At 52.3% G+C, this 15,714-nt stretch overlaps 5 protein-coding genes across 5 annotated transcripts; 3 read left to right on the top strand and 2 right to left on the bottom strand.

Moving 5' to 3' along the window:
* Positions 1-218: 218 nt before the first annotated feature.
* Positions 219-2,021, bottom strand: QC761_302950 (uncharacterized protein; the record flags this gene model as incomplete). The annotated part of the gene is made up of 1 exon (XM_062877436.1): positions 219-2,021. The coding sequence occupies one exon, from the start codon at positions 2,019-2,021 to the stop codon at positions 219-221; it is 1,803 nt and encodes a 600-aa protein (XP_062733203.1).
* A 1,450-nt stretch (positions 2,022-3,471) lies between these two features.
* QC761_302940 (uncharacterized protein) lies at positions 3,472-5,668 on the top strand. Its single transcript, XM_062877435.1, has 2 exons — positions 3,472-4,272; positions 4,322-5,668. Exons 1-2 carry the CDS (start codon positions 3,647-3,649, stop codon positions 5,547-5,549), a joined length of 1,854 nt encoding a protein of 617 aa, XP_062733202.1. The 5' UTR covers positions 3,472-3,646; the 3' UTR covers positions 5,550-5,668.
* Positions 5,669-7,657: 1,989 nt separating this feature from the next.
* Positions 7,658-8,515, top strand: QC761_302930 (uncharacterized protein). The gene is made up of 3 exons (XM_062877434.1): positions 7,658-7,818; positions 7,872-8,177; positions 8,233-8,515. The coding sequence occupies exon 2, from the start codon at positions 7,892-7,894 to the stop codon at positions 8,093-8,095; it is 204 nt and encodes a 67-aa protein (XP_062733201.1). The 5' UTR covers positions 7,658-7,818; positions 7,872-7,891; the 3' UTR covers positions 8,096-8,177; positions 8,233-8,515.
* A 194-nt stretch (positions 8,516-8,709) lies between these two features.
* QC761_302920 (uncharacterized protein) lies at positions 8,710-10,514 on the top strand. The gene is made up of 2 exons (XM_062877433.1): positions 8,710-10,151; positions 10,212-10,514. Exons 1-2 carry the CDS (start codon positions 9,333-9,335, stop codon positions 10,251-10,253), a joined length of 861 nt encoding a protein of 286 aa, XP_062733200.1. The 5' UTR covers positions 8,710-9,332; the 3' UTR covers positions 10,254-10,514.
* A 1,299-nt stretch (positions 10,515-11,813) lies between these two features.
* Positions 11,814-15,620, bottom strand: QC761_302910 (uncharacterized protein). Its single transcript, XM_062877432.1, has 2 exons — positions 14,041-15,620; positions 11,814-13,982 (listed from the first exon to the last, which is right to left on the bottom strand). The coding sequence occupies exons 1-2, from the start codon at positions 15,393-15,395 to the stop codon at positions 13,658-13,660; spliced, it is 1,680 nt and encodes a 559-aa protein (XP_062733199.1). The 5' UTR covers positions 15,396-15,620; the 3' UTR covers positions 11,814-13,657.
* Between the last annotated feature and the right edge of the window lie 94 nt (positions 15,621-15,714).

The raw sequence follows: 15,714 nt of genomic DNA, 5'->3' as shown, positions 1-15,714 counted from the left end.
AGTGCCAAAGAATGTCGCTTGCTGCAGCTGTCACATTATCACCAACATGGAACAGAAGAGATTGAAATGCCCTGCTCTTGGAATCCCATGGTCTCGAGAAAGGTTCGTTCTTGAAGGCGGGAGAGCCTCTTTTATTCTAAAGATTGAAGTCCATGCGAATATGCAAATCGAGAAGTTATCCAACCAAACCTTCCCGTCCCATCATCTCACACATCTCACTATGCCCTCGTTCCACGCCCCGTGCTAGCAATGGCGTTCTTGAACCTCTCCTTCCACAGGCGAACCTCCTTCTTCTCCTTGGGAATACCATTCTCCCCAAACATCCACACCGTATAATCCCTTCCGGCAACATACACCAGTGTTTTGTCATCTCCACTCAGCCACTCAGCTTTCATCGCATCTGTGCCTGCTTCCCGGGCATCCCCACCAGCCTCGAAAGCATGTGCCATACCATAGAGAGACTGTGCGCGCGGCCGAATCTCGCCATCCTCGCTCACAAATGTCATATTCCCCTCTGCTGGAGTGATAGTGTTGGATGGTTGCTTGATCAGGCGTACCGGCATCGGGTTCCCCGGTTGTGAGGTCGCCTCGTTGCCCTCGTCTGCATTACAGGGCTTCAAAAGTGCGACGACGGGTTTAAGACCATTTTGGTCCTCTCCAGCCACCCTGACAGCCAGCAAGCCATCCCAGAGATGAGCAGCAGGCGTTCGTTGATATGATGCGTGGTGAACAAGCGCGCTGAACTCCGAGGTGTGGACGTTGAAGCAGACAGACACTATGCTCCCCCTATGCCCAGCATCACACATCGGCTCCTCCCCAACCCAAGCTGTCATGAGAACATATCCCCCACGCCCATCACATCTATCAGTCCGCAGATAATGCACCGCATTATCAGTCCTCGATCTCACCATCCCCTGATACGCAAGATGTTCGCGCGGGCATACCATCCGTGCCCTCATGCACCCTTCATAAAACTCACTCACCACCAAATCAACCTCATCCCATGTCACCACAAAAATCACTCTCCAGTCGTTTGGATGCAGAATGAAATCAACCTTGACATCCGTATCCTGAAACCTCAACCCCCACTTCGGCGCCGGCCTCGGGTACCCTTGCACGATCTGCCCACCCATCCTCACCGGTCCAGGCACATACCTAGGTTCATCCCCCGCCACATCAATCTCCCTCACCCCTTGTTCACCTGCCCACTCCCACAGCCAAACCTCGGCGTTCCTCCGCCCAATGAACAACAACCTCTCCCCATCCACAACACACCTGTCAAACCGCCCCGGCAGCTCCACAAACTTCATCTCATCCCTCTCCAAATGCCACACACACACCCCCGCGTCCCCCTGCCCAAGAACAAACAACTTCTCCCCCAACGCAGTCTTCCACCCCCGTCTCCGATCCTCCCCCCTGAGCTCAGCCTGCCCAGGAAAGAGAAACATCTTCCTCACTCTAGCCCTCAAATCATCCACCACCGCAAAGTAAGGTAAGTGCCACGCCTCAGGCCACCAGGCAATCCTCCCATGGCTGTAAAGTCTCAGGTGAGTTACATGCAGCTCTTCCGACAACGGATCAAGACCGGGGACCTCAGCAAGGGAGTGCACACCCCCCGACTCGACCGAGATCTGCTTTGAAAGAGTAAAAGAACCATCATTTACACGCACGACGTGGTGTCGAGCGTGGGAAAAGAACCCGGACTGGTAGAGGTGGTGGAGGTTCAACGCGGACTGGAATACCTTGGCCTGGGCACGGAGGTTGACTGAACAATTTCTCTCGCGGATGTGGGTGGTGAGGCCTGGCGCCAGGCGGTCGGCGATGGAGGGCCATATCTCTGGAGAGAGGAGAATGTCACGCCAGTTGCGACAGACGTGGAGGGCCGAGATGATGTCGCTGGAGGTGTTGAGTTGTTCGAGGACGAGGATGATGAGTTCGGTCGGGAGATGAGCAAAAAGGTCTTGGGTATCAGTGGGAATCTGAACTGGCGGCTTGCGGCGGGATGGAAAAAGCGACTTCATGGTGGGTAAATGGATGGTTGGTGATGTGAAGTTGAGATGAGGAACAGAATAGCGCGTTCGTGGAAATGAATGGCCCCTGAGTCGATCACGTGGTGTGGCTGCCTTTGGAGGGGTGGGGTGCTGCTTGTTTTCTAGGCACTACTCGGCGATTACCTAGGTTCCAACAAAGAACAAGCAATCCAAAACATCACGAAAGGCAGTGGAAGGATCTAGAGGGCCAAGTGAATGATAATAGTCGATTATACATGATGCTCCTACTTTCTAACACAGTACCCCAAAATCATCCTGTCCTCCTCTTGTACACGTACACGCCACTTCCGCGAGGCAAGCTGGCTTCCCCTTCCCACACCACCTCGGACGTGACTAGTGTACCGAGGGACCCACAACTTTGGCTGGGACTCTTTGATCAACCCCTTCCTGGCCTCCAGGCGATGGAGGTCGATCCCGCTGCTCCGAGACGTCCACATCTCGAGGGTGTGCGTCTAGCACCGGAGGACATTGTGAGTTGCGATGGGTTCAGCAATGCAACGATGGCCGGGAAAATGCTTGCTTCTCCATCCGCGACATGATCTTGTTGATGTCGCTCTTCTGAATGATGATCTTTTGGAAACACGAGGGGCAAATCATTGTCTGTCGTGGTCTGGAGACAGGCTAGTCGTCAGCATCTTCCTTTCCGTCGAGGAGATAGTACAGGAATGTCTCACCTCGGCACTGCAAATAGCAGGTCCACAAACGACAGATGCTGAGAGAGTGCCCGGATCAAGAACTTGAGGCTTGTGGCATATTGCGTTGTTGATGTGGAAGAGGAGAGAGAGGAAGACGAGTAGGTTGAGTGGGACAAAGGTGCGAGGGAAAGGGTGCGAGGGACTGACCTTCTTTCCTACCCTAGTAGGTACGTACCTAGGGCTTGCGAGAAAGGCAGGTGCACGTCCGGGTCATCCAGCTTGCTCTCGGCTCTCGGCAAGTGCTTTCTGCTTGCCAGTGGTCAAGCCCATTTGGTCTTCAGACTGTGCGAAGCCCGCTCAAGGGGCAAGCATGAGCTCTGGCACCGTGGTTAGACTAGGCAGGTCCTGTTTATTGCTCAGTCGGATTGCTATGAGGTGGTTGATGGTCATAAGAGTGAACAAGCTCTCATGCACTGGCAGTCTGGTTATCACACTTGAGTCCCTCGCTTCATGAGTTTTCGATTTGTAAATGTTGAAATAATGCCGGACCGAGGTCATGTCATGAAGCCATGCCAAATCCTATACATGATGTTTCATAACTTTCAGAGGCAAGAGCTTATAAACATATTTCTTGGTATAAAGCTTCACAGCTTGTGATATCATGCCTCAGGTAAATTCTTTCTCTAGGCAAATGATAGCTGATGACAAATCTACCTACAAAACATCTCACGTTAATGGCTCGTTGCTGTTTGTTATGCCTTCGCCCACCTCGTAGCATGAATTGAGTGATATGATTGGACAGCACCGTTTCATTGACGACAAATAGTTCGGCAATTGATTCACTATCCCCGCTCAGCGGCGATTCAGGGGCCCCGCAGCGTCTCAAGCGTCATCTCACCCGCCACACATCATCGTTGTTCCTCCATCCATTCATCGCCATCGCCGTCATCAGCAACAAAAATGGCAGACAACATGTACGAAAAGCTGGAGACAGCGTCTGCGAAGACGCGCGAAGCCATGGCCGACAGACAGCATCTGTCTCCCCCTCCAACACACGCGCGCCAAAATAGAATGCGCATCGCCACCAAGGAGACTCCGTGTTGGTATATTCTCTGGGGTTTCGTCCTGGCCTTGTGCGGTCTCTCAATTCTGGTGGACCGCCCACTCCTATTTGTTTTCCTCCGTGAGCCCGATTTCAAGGATCAATGCACCCAACCAGAACCGCACTTCCCTGCCAAAAACGAAGACCTCGACAAGCTCGTTGACATCATCGAGGGCGACGCGTTCAGGAACGCCAGCGTTGACCGTCTTTCCCGCGCTGTCCAGATAAAGACAGAATCTTTCGATGACATGGGTGAAGTTGGTCGGGATCCAAGATGGGAAGTGTTCTTCAAGTTTCATGGCTATCTGGCCCTGACCTTCCCATTGATCCACGAGAAACTGCAGGTTGAAAAGGTCAACACTCATGGTCTGCTGTACACATGGAAGGGCAGTGACGATAGCCTGAAACCCACGCTTTTGATGGCCCATCAGGATACCGTACCCGTGCCACCAGAGACGATCGGATCATGGACCCACCCGCCCTGGTAGGCTTCGACAAGGGAAAACATCAATGCAATTGCTAACATTTTGTAGGAGCGGTGCCTATGATGGCAAATACGTCTGGGGCCGTGGGGCTGCTGACTGCAAGAACACCCTCATAGCGTTGCTGGAAACCCTTCAACTCCTTTTAGAAGCCAATTTTCAACCCAAACGCACGATTATCCTGTCCTTTGGCTTTGACGAAGAGGTATCCGGGAGACGAGGAGCATCGGCCCTTTCTGCCTTCCTTCAGGAGAGATACGGCAAGGATGGTGTCGCTGTCATTGTTGACGAAGGCGCCGGCTTCGAAGAGACATGGGGCACCCTCTTTGCGAAGCCCGGAACAGCCGAGAAAGGCTACGTCGACGTCAAAATCACCGTCCGAATGCCAGGTGGCCACTCCTCCATCCCTTCTGACCACACGAGCATCGGCGTTCTCAGCGAGCTCATCACCAAGATCGAGTCCGAACAGTACCCAACACGTCTAGTCGAAGAGAACCCCTATTACTCGCAGCTGCAGTGCGGCGCCGGCTACTCGGATAACTTCCCAAAGAAACTCAGGAAGCTCCTGGCGGACAACGCATTCAAAAAGCCTTCCTTTTTCCTTACCTGTAGAAACAAGCCCGACCGTCTCGCGCTCGAAGCCGCCAAGCAAGGCCCAGCAATCAAGTACCTGATGCAAACCTCCCAAGCAGTGGACGTCATCTCGGGCGGCATTAAAACCAACGCTCTGCCCGAGCGCGCTACGGTAACAGTCAACCACCGTATCAATATCGGTGAGACCACAAAGATTGTTACGGACCGTCTCACCTCTATTGGTGACGAGATCGCAAAGAAATACAACCTCACCCTTCACGCCTTTGATGACTCTCAAGAGGAGCCCAACTCGATCCACCTCTCGTCAACGGTGAACAAACTGGAGGTAGCCCCCATCACCCCAGCAGACGGCTCAACAAACAGCCCTTTCACAACACTAGCCGGCACGGTTCGTGCCGTCTACGGCAAGAACGTCATTGTTACCCCTGGGATCATGACAGGCAACACCGACACGAGGTTTTATTGGAACTTGACGAGGCACATCTTTCGATTTGCCCCCGGCTACGACGCTGATGACGAGGTGGGACTGGGAAAGATTCATACTGTGGATGAAAGAGTCAGTGTGTTGAATCATGTCCATACTGTGAGGTGGTTTGTGACATTTGTGCGAAATATGGACGAGGCGAGGTTTGATACGGATGGTTATTCCGGGAAGAGTGATGATTTGGGGGTTGGGTCTGATTAGTTGTCACCGCGATGACGTTCGGATCTCTCTGATGGGGTTGAGATGTTTGTTATTGGGTTGATGGCTGGTCTTTAAGTGTTGTGCGGAGGGGATAACTTTGATGATGAGGGGGTGTCTGGTGCTGATGGAAGCGCCGTGGTAAAAAAAAAAAAAAAAAAAGGGAAACAACAGTTCTATTAGGACTTTCTATGTAGAGCTATACTTTCCAGACTGTGTATTTTCAAGAGAGAATTTTTACGGGGCCCCCTAATTATCTGACCAACACCCCCGCGCCCTTCTTTTCATATAGAATTCAACTATGTTTCGAGGAATGCCTAATTTTGAAGTGTTAAAAATACTTAACAAGCCTTCAAAGCGGGTTAAAATACTTTGGCACAGAATTAAGAGGCCTTAAATATAATCATAAAGCCTTAAAAGATAGTTGGAAGGTTTTAAGGGATGATTTAAAGGCCTCTAGACTATCCTTCAAGGCTTTTGAACTACCTTTGAAGACCTTTAAATTATTTTTCGAGGTCTTTTGATTATCCTTGAAGGCCTTCAAGCTATATTTAAATGCCTTTAAACTATCTTCTAAGAACCTCAAACCATCTTTTAAAACCTTTACATTATCTTTTGAGGCCTTTTAATTACTTTTCAGGCAATAGAATTATTTTTTAAGATGTTTTAACTATCCCTTGAGGCCGTTTATTATGTTATAGGCAGAGTAAGTGAACAGGTATGCAGGAGGGCGCTGGTAAGATAAACAGGGGGCTCTCTAAAGGTTCTCTTGTTTGTAAAACTGTGCATTTCCAAACGGTGTATTCCCTGGGTTTACCACCACCAGGCCCGAATACGAGACGGGTGCGCAGCCATCGACGTGATATCTCGAACAATGGAAACTGGAAGAACGTGAGAAGGGAACGAATTCAGCTGCTCGATAAACTGAATTTTGTCCAAAGAAACGGGCAGGTCTTCCTATCCAGCTTGTCGGCTCTTCAGTCAGTATCCTGCATGGCCTTGCGTCCACGGGTCGCGACAACGGTTGGGTGTAGCTGTGGCCGGCCGAAAAGTCTGTAAAACAAAAAGAATTGGCATGTCAGCAATCTTGGTGAACTTCCACAGGGTGGGCAGTAAGTCAAGTAAGTAAGTTAAATCCGGTAAGGCCTATTTTTCGCCAAGCCAAATCAAATATTCCTACCGGCTTGCCAAGTATGACTTTGCAAGTCAAGCGCTTGTTCATGGGATGCTCAGCTTATAAGGCGGGATCTCGCTCAGTGGGTTTGATCGTCGCGTCTGCACTTATACAGCGAATGTGCTGATGCCATTTTGGGGATATCGAGAGACACGGTAGACATTGTGTTGTAGAATTCGGGGATGGAGGCGGTCCAGGGCAGGGAGGCAAGAGACCTAGTGGCCCACATGGGCGGACCGTCAGAGCCACGTAGGGAGTGGTATGACCGTTAATCTGGCCTGTTCCATGAGATGATCAGTGGATGTCAAAAGGAATTAAACAGCATGTGGTGGATCAACTCACCGCCACCGATTTGGCAGATCGGGATAGGAACAGTGGTGGTAACCACCTGGGGCTGTCCATCGGCCGAGGAGATTCCCGCTGTGGTGGACCAGGGAGGGGAGAACGAGCTAGGGGAGAACAAGCTCATGGGCGCGATTTTATGCTTTGAATGTTTGGCGTGATGATATGTTACCAGCCGATATGGTGGCCGATGATGATGGGGCCATGGCACGTTCCTTGTTGGTGTGTTTTGCTGTGACCGGCTACCGCCCGCGGCGTCCACGAACGAGACTGGCGGGGGTTTTAGCAGCGTGTTCAAGCACTTCCCAGGGCCTGCCAGCGAAACAACGATGTCGTGCACAGACGGAGGGTGGCGCTGGTGAACGCTAGAGGGTTGGCCAGCAAGTGATCGAGAAACGATTTGGCAGAAGCATGAAAAATCCATAAAGGTGATACCTGTGCATGGGTATATGGTGCAAAGCTACCGGGCTTTTAACCCTACCGGATTCCCAACAGGCAGGACCCTCCTGTACACCTGCCAACTCTGGAGAGTGAGGGGAAGAGATGTGCTCAGGCCGGGGCCCCCGAAGTCTCTTACACAGGCCGTAGCACCAGGCACCCACCCCCTTTTCCACCAGCCTTCCCCTGGACTTTTCTAGAAGCACACTTCCTCACCATCACCATCACCACCATCACCACCACTACCACCACCACTACTACTATTATTCACACACCACTACCACCACCACCACCGAATCACATCCCCTTTTGCCCGCTGTAAGCCTTTCCCCGGGCCTTGCTCTCTCTACCAATCGCTGATCAGACAATAGCCGGCCCAATCATCAACAAAATGCCCATCTTCGAAACCCGATTTCTCGCAGACCCCGACATGGCAAGGTGGTGGGTGATTGTTGCTGCGAGTACCTGGTTCCTCTACAACAAACGCTGTTTTCTCACCAATATCCTTTTCAACGAGGATTGGACCGGCCTTGAGGGGATGACGCCGGGCGACGAAGACCAGGATCAACCGGCGCTTTGGACCATGCTGGCCTGAGCTTTGGCAAGGTACTCGATATCGAGGGTGGGATGATACAAGGCAAGGAGAGGAGGACTTGTTCCTGGCTGGCTACCTGTAGGTGTGGAAAATCACCCCTACTCTGGACCATGGGGCACTGACTGACCCCCCCTAAGAGGTACCACAAATCACACACGCCCAGAATGATGGCATTTCCCCTGGGCTACAACCAGGCGGCGCATCAGCGGGTATGTATTCTGGCTACAATGATCAGCACGGCGAATCAGTGGACCAGTGACTGACGAGCATGCAGTGGACTGGCCTATCCTCGCGGCAAGCCGAACCGAATGTACCGGACCCTGTCATCCCATGGACCTCGCTGTCTCTACCAGTTTGGAACCCCACCGCATATGCGGTACATATGCTATTGCTATCAAATGTAACACGGATCGTTGGCGTCATTACTGGTCACTCGCCTAGGCATATTGTATCCAGTCTTGTGCTTCCTATGTGCCTCATACAAGTTAATCACCTGTATGGGTGCACGATTGACCGCGCGTTTCAACTTAAAATGGAGGCTATCATCAAGCTCGGAATTAAGCTGACGAATAGCAGTTCTTCAGGCTGGGACCAAGAATCGCACCGAACCCGGTAAAGCCGACTGAGGCTCAAATGACCTGTAGCATCAGCATGCGCCTCTTTTAGTCCCAAACATCGAGACGTATTTTGGTGTTACACAAGAGAACGCCCGCTGACTTCAATACGCGCTTCGAGTTCTGACCACACCATTGGGTACCAGGTCAGTAGGTCCCTTCCTTCATAAGCAAATGTTCTTCAATTGGAAGGTCTCGCTTGTTTGACCTAGAAGAATCAACTAGTCGGTGAGCATTGTACGCAAATGCTTGCCGAATCCCGATTCATCGTCGATCACGACGAGATTGTTCCTGTTTTGCGCCTCCTCCGCAGTTGGTGAGACGCAACTGATCACGTCTATAGGCTTTTGTTGCCATGGGTTTTCGCAGGACCGAGATCACGACCTAGCCGAGATACCTTGACACACACCGAGATACACCCAAAGAAGCGTTTGTCATCATCCTCACCGTGTTTCGATGGTTCATCGAGGCATGCTACCTTAGTCCCAGGTCCACGTTACTGGGATATCGTCCTAGCAGCAATGTTACCCAGTACGGGTGTGGGATAGAACCCAACAGCACCAAGCATTTCGTCACAGCGTAAGGCTGATGATGCAAGGCCGAGATGTCCGGTGTTCATCGACATGGGAGGGCGCGAAGGCATCACGAGCCAGCGGCCCTTACTAAGGCCTAGCAGAAGATACAGAAACGGCTTGAATGTTCACCGACATTCAAGCAGCCAACACAAGTATAAAGCCCACCTTCTCAGACAACACTCATCATCATCATCATCATCACCTCCTGCTCTAAACCACCTCCAACAGTCTTCTTCCCGACCAGATCCCTTCACAACCGCAAAAATGAAGTACACCACCGCCTCCGCCCTCCTCCTCCAAGCGACCACCGCCCTCGCCGGCCCCATCATTGAAGCCCGCCAGCAACCCCGCGCAGTCTTCACCCGCGTCGCGACCCAAACCGGCCAAGGTTGCGAAGGCTCCTTCATCTTCTACGACGACGCCAACCAAATCGCCACAGTCACCTACCCCAACTACGGCGTCACCCTCCCCTCCGGCCCCCGCGAGGAGTCCTGCACCACCACCCTCCAAGTCAGCTTCCCGGTGGGGCAGTGCACAGCCGGAACCGCCCTCGGCACGACAACCGGGACGGTCTACCTCCCCAGCAACGGCATAACAGCCTTCTTCACCGCGCGCGACTACGCCATCCAGCCCACCATCGGGACCATCACCGACGTCAGCCCCAACGGGCAGTGGACCGGTGCCCGTTCGGCGGAGCCTTACATTCTCCGGGACAGCATTAGCTATCGGCTCACTCCCCCCAACCCGCAGAACAGCTTGGTCAATTTTACTGTGTTTGGGGACTTGAGCCTGCAGCCGGAGAATGCGGGTGGGGGTTCGTTGACTGTGGAGCAGTTTGTTTTCGATATTCGGAATCAGTCTGCTTGTTGTGAGTATTATCCTTCCTTGACTCGTTTGAGCATTCATGGTAGCTGACAGGTAATACAGAAATTTGACTTTAATCATGGCGTTGTGAAGAAACGCCAGTGAAGCCACGAACTGGGAGGCGTTGAATGGAGGCGTGGTGGGTTCGGTGGAGGTATCTAGGTATGGTGGAACACAAACTTCAGCCACTCGTTACAATTTTCATTTGCTACATATTCTAGACTTCTGTTTTGTTCAGTTCTCTAGATGTTGTCTTTTTGTCCTTCACGCTCTGACAGCACACGCAGTTTGGAGATTAGGTTATCAGTAGGTAGAAATAAACACCCCTTGCGCAAGGTACTCAGGTGGATGATTTTGTTGCGGTGATTCCACTCCCGAACTGTTGTCTGGAACCGAAGTGCTGCATTCTCCCTCGAGGCCAAGTCAGAATACAAACCAATCTCGACCTTGAGTGGGGATGTGATAGCTCAAACAGACTCAAGCCACTGGCATTACTAGACACCAGTCATTGTTCACTCCCGGAGATTTACACCGCTGTCACAAAAGACAACTCGCCAAGGGCATGCCACACGTAGACATTGATGCAAACAAGCAGACCAAGTTCCAAAGATAGTGTTCTTCCATCCTGTCCATTCTATGGTACAAAACGTGCAACAGAAATAATGTGAATACAAAAAGTAAGCAGTTCCAACTCCCTTGGTTCGTCCACGCTCCTTAGGGATCTCCCCCACCCCCCTCCCCATTGGTTTGTCCATGCTCCTTTGGAGCCCAGCCCAGTCCTCTTTGTTCCCAACATTGATACACCCTACTTATACAGTAGCAAATGAGAAAAGAATGTGCTAAATACATGTAAGAATAAAACAGGTAAAAGTAAAAAGGAATACGAGATATAAAATGAAAAACAATAAGAGATAAAATGCACATAATACAGAGGATAGAAAGACCATAATGCAAACCCAATGCTATGCCCATACAATACACCATACACTGTCCTATTCACCGTACCAACACCTCCACCATACCCAAAACACCTATCCTCCCAACCACCTATCCTCCAAATCACATTACCGGAACGCCATGTCCTTGCCCTATTCCAACTCGCCCCTCGCTTCCCCACCCCCGCGCGTTACATTTCTCTTTGAGCTGCCTCTCCTCACGGCACATGATGCCCTTGATGTTGACATCCTGCAAGCATTTCGTCCCTTGTCGTCCCAACAAGCCACGGCTGGGCACGGATAGGATATGCTAGAGCCGGTGGGACGACGACCTGGCCCGTTAAGATTGAGCTGGATGACCGCCACTGTTAACGTGTGGGGGGTGATGCTGGGTTGGATGGGTCGGATAGTACCGGCGAGATCCTCGGGTCTGGCGAGGGGGTGTGGCTGGTGTTGAGCCAGCGGGTGACGAGTCGCTTTACCACCCACTGAAGGCCCCCGTTACGCCGTGATTCTGGGCGCGTGCAGGCACGAAAGCAAAAGTCGGACGGCTGTGTCCGTAAGGGGGAGCAGCTCGCGCAATACCATAGCATGAAGCCGGCGACCCTCTGCCGCCCGTGGCACTCCAGTGGTTCTGAAATATGATTTCGTGACGGAAATGTGGCCGTGATAAGCAGGGTGGCTTGATGAGATAAGACGGTTTTATCTCCTCTATAAGACCAGACCGTGGGATGAGCCGAAGGCCTGGATCCGTGGGGTGAGATAAGATGAGGGTCATCTCATCTCAACTCATCTTCTTAGCTACCCTGGTGACAAGCCACGGCCAACTTCAGCTCGTGTCGAACGTTGGTGCCCATGGGGCCGTTAGCTTGCCTCGTACCACCTGGGAGCGGTAGATGTGAGTGGGTCGGTAAGGATACATCTCGAATAAAGAAGAGGAGAGGAGTAAAAAATGTCCGCAGACGGGGTGTACTGGCTGTGAAGACCTTCAAAATGGTCCTGTTGCCGGCACCGTGGTGGTACCGACATTGCAACATATATACCACAGGAGCGAGCATTGCTGCAGCTCTTGGGTACCTCAGGCGCCAGTGGTGAAGGGCGGTTTGGGCAGCGGTCACGTCCGTTTGGGACGGACCGTTCGAAAAGACCAACAGATGGAAAGCGATGGAATTCAGATAATAATTCATGGCAATGATACTGCGCTGGTGCGGTCAGCCTGAACAGTGATTGCTCGACTGTGCCCTGTAATTACTGCGTGGGTGCTGAAGCAAGGCATGAACTTGAAAGCAGGCCGGTCAATCTGTAGTACGATACGCTGCCGCAAAAGTATATTGTGCTTCCCTGGCGGTGGCGAAGTAATGACTATCCCTGTGCTGTCTTTGAGCAGATAGAAGAACCAAAGTTGTCGAAGCCGAGGTGAAGGGGAGGCAAGAAGCAGGTTCTGTGTCTCATCTGGCCGCATCTGTCGTGTTCCAGCCCTTGGTCGCGACCGACAAGCTCGGTCGGGAAGCAAAATCACTGGACACAAGCAGCTAGCAGTCCTTCTGGCAGCTACTGTTTGACATATTCAGGGCGACAGCGACTGAGCAAGTATCGCCCGGTCCGGTCACTCAAGGCCATGAATCTCATCGGAAAGCGACAGCAATGTCTAACAGAAAGCGCAAAGGCTCGGGTTAACCTTCGAAGTAGCGCCTTCCGTGATGGTTGTCGAAACTGGCGTTGACATGGGATATGGCTGGGGACAGGATTGGGGGGGACAAACCTGCCGGACAGACAAGCCTGGAAGTCCACCCGTCCACCAAACATTGACAAGGCCGATAAACATAGCTTAGACTTCTGACTTCGTGACTGTCGACAGCGAGATTCGAGGTTGTTGATGGCAAACGGATGGTTGCTACGCACGAGCTGAGTGTGCCGTGCCTTCTGAGGCTCCTTGTCGTCGTAGCAAGTACCATTCTAGACGGCAGTGTGGGTTCACGACAGAGTCGATGGCTGGAATGGCCTGGTCTGGGGCTGAGCGTGTTTAGTCCCATCGACTTTGTGAACAGGCGTGGCCTAGCCAAGCTGTCGGGGCTACCTTCTGGGACAATGTTGGACCAGGTAGAACAGGTTCTACCTAGCGGAGGAAGGAGCATGTGGCGGCGACAGAGGCACTTGATACACATGACAAGGCAAATTTTGTAGCAGCTGCACGGTAACGATGCCAACAGCGACGGTGATATGGAAGTGGTAATGTCGGTGAAAGGGCTGCCGTAGGTCTCGAGGCAAAGTGTCGTGGTGGTCGCCAACCAGAGAGCAGCCTGGAACATTGGCAATGACATAGTCCGACCAACGGTTGAGATCGACCAGGACGGTGGACGTAACCAAGGCTTGAGGCGGCCCGAGGATGGTCTACGGAACCAAGTCAAAGAAGGTCGCCGGAGGAGGAGAATAATGGGAATAGTTGCGAATGATGAAAGATGCCGTACGCCAATAATCCGAGCCTCAACGCCTGAAAATGCTGCTGCCCGAATTCGCAGTGAAGATTGTTGCCTCGGGACCGCCTGAACACCACGACCGGCACAAAGCCTGAAGTCAAACAACACCCATGATTAGTCTCTCGATCAGTGCGCCCGCCACGCCACAGCCGACCACGATCCATGTCCACTTATTGTGAATCTGGCCCTTGTCCGGCCAGAAGCTGTTTCGCTCTCGACGGTAGCGGTCGAACTCGATCTTCTTGCTGACGTCCTCATATGAGTATCGTCTGGTTCGCGTGTACTCGTCGGTCTTGTCGCCGCCGACACATCGAAGGTAGAGGTAGTTCGCCAGAGGGCCAAGCATGGCGATCGGAGTGAGGAGGTCGGACGCATAGAGCATGAGTGGAAATGACAGGTGGACGAGGGCGTCGCCGAGATAGCTGTGAGCATCAACAAGTCAGTATGAGAAGGTAGTGGTGACAGTGGGTTGGCACTTACTTGGGATGTCTCACAATACCCCAAACCCCTTCCTTGCAAATCTTCTCTTCACGGTTCTCCCTCTCTCTGCTGATGGAAACTCTGTGTCCATTCACTCCTGTCTCAACAGTCCAACCTGGCTGGGTAAACTTGACGCCATTTCCATTTTCTTTCTCCAGACTATTCGCTCGGCTTCTGGTGCCAGGGCCAATTCCAATTCCCTTGCCCATCTTGAACCGGTCCAACTGCCAATCGGCCAAGACTTCCATGGTGAGACCCATAGTGAACAAACCGACTGACAAGGCCTGAGCCCAGCCCTTCTGTGTGATTGACGTCAGCGACTGCTGGATCACTGCGCCTGAGTAGTATCCCAGTCTGAAAGGTGTGACGACAGGAAGGCTGATGAGGGTCAGCCAGCCGATCTCAGGCACAAACTTCTTCCACCAGATCTTGTTCCAGCTGAAGCCATGCTGACGCTTGAGTGACTCGTAGGCGGGCTTGTCACGACCCTTCTCCCTCTTGAGCATCCGGGAGAGCACCCGGTAAAAGAGTCTGCCTCCCCACAGAGTCACTCCAGTCAAAACAAGCTTCTCAGGACGAGCGAGGGCCTTGTAAGCGGAAAAGAGGGAAACTGGGTGGTGTGCAAATTGATGCCGAAACACGGCGGACCACCATGCGTTGAGGAGGGGACCGAGGGGCCAGATCAGGTCTTTCGCTTCCAAGCGGTTGGTGAGCCGAGCCACAGTGTATGATATGCTTGCAAGAGAGGAGTTCAACGCCAGTGACGGGAGAAGAGTGGAATGCAAAAGCAGCCCTGGAGAGAGTAGGGAAGTCTTGAGAGTTGTGCTGAAGGTGGGACATGCTGTCCGTGGACGCGATATGGGGTGGAAATCGGAAGGATCGTCAGAGACATAACTATGGCCCCCATACGGGTTGGAAGTTGATCGAATGACCATCTTGTACAGGAGATCGCCGAGTTGGCCGTCCTTTGGGTGGTTGTAGATGATGACAAGTCGAGAGCCAACTGGAAGAGGTTGGGGCGGTTTGGTCTCTCTTTGCAGTGCTGAGAACTTGGACCGGAGAAGAAATACAGGAAGCATAATAAAGTAGGACTGGAGACACCTATCGGTTAACAATTTCTCTCTGAAAAGTGGTAGGTAGCGAAGAGTGACGTCGAAATGTACGCATCGACGGGAGCCGGGCACAGGGCCACCGATGACGCCAGTCTCCCGTGTCAAGGAGCCTGAAAGCACGTACCTGTTGATATTGATGGTGGTAATAGGAGATGAGGCAGTTGATGATCGTGTTGATAATGAGGAGATAATTGATGGAACATTTTCCCCGGCTCTCTGCAGCTGTACCAGCTGCAGAGGCATCGCCTGTACCGAGTAAGCCACTTGTGGTGGTGGGTCAAGATAGATAATAGGATAATACCAGCCCGATGAACGGCGAAGATGAGAGGTCAAGAGGTCATTATTGATTTCGATTTGCCTGGTGGTGCAGGATGCGGTGCTGGCTACAGAGGAAAAGTCCACCTGTCACGGAGCAGAAGAGCGGAGAAGAAGACTTGGTAAACCAGACAGACCGTGGGTGCACGCCTTTCAATCCCTTCTTCCCCTCGGAGCACCTCCCATCTCGAGCACTGGACCAGGAGATTGCCAGTGGTGCGATTACTTGTACGGTCTGGAAAGGTTT

The sequence above is a fragment of the Podospora bellae-mahoneyi genome, chromosome 3 (assembly GCF_035222275.1).
Source record: "Podospora bellae-mahoneyi strain CBS 112042 chromosome 3, whole genome shotgun sequence".
Taxonomy (NCBI): Eukaryota; Fungi; Ascomycota; class Sordariomycetes; order Sordariales; family Podosporaceae; genus Podospora; species Podospora bellae-mahoneyi.
The sequence above is the reverse complement of the archived record's forward strand: the minus strand, read 5'-3'. Positions and strand labels throughout refer to the sequence as shown.

Excerpts from the sequence above, each read along its gene's own strand:
- QC761_302910 (XM_062877432.1), bottom strand. The coding sequence starts at position 15,395 with ATGCCTCTGCAGCTGGTACAGCTGCAGAGAGCCGGGGAAAATGTTCCA. Across the intron at positions 13,983-14,040 it reads GGTATTGTGAGACATCCCAA|CTATCTCGGCGACGCCCTCG; the intron begins GTAAGTGCCAAC and ends TGATGCTCACAG.
- QC761_302940 (XM_062877435.1), top strand. The coding sequence starts at position 3,647 with ATGGCAGACAACATGTACGAAAAGCTGGAGACAGCGTCTGCGAAGACG. Across the intron at positions 4,273-4,321 it reads TCATGGACCCACCCGCCCTG|GAGCGGTGCCTATGATGGCA; the intron begins GTAGGCTTCGAC and ends AACATTTTGTAG.
- QC761_302920 (XM_062877433.1), top strand. The coding sequence starts at position 9,333 with ATGGGAGGGCGCGAAGGCATCACGAGCCAGCGGCCCTTACTAAGGCCT. Across the intron at positions 10,152-10,211 it reads TTCGGAATCAGTCTGCTTGT|AAATTTGACTTTAATCATGG; the intron begins TGTGAGTATTAT and ends CAGGTAATACAG.
- QC761_302930 (XM_062877434.1), top strand. The coding sequence starts at position 7,892 with ATGCCCATCTTCGAAACCCGATTTCTCGCAGACCCCGACATGGCAAGG.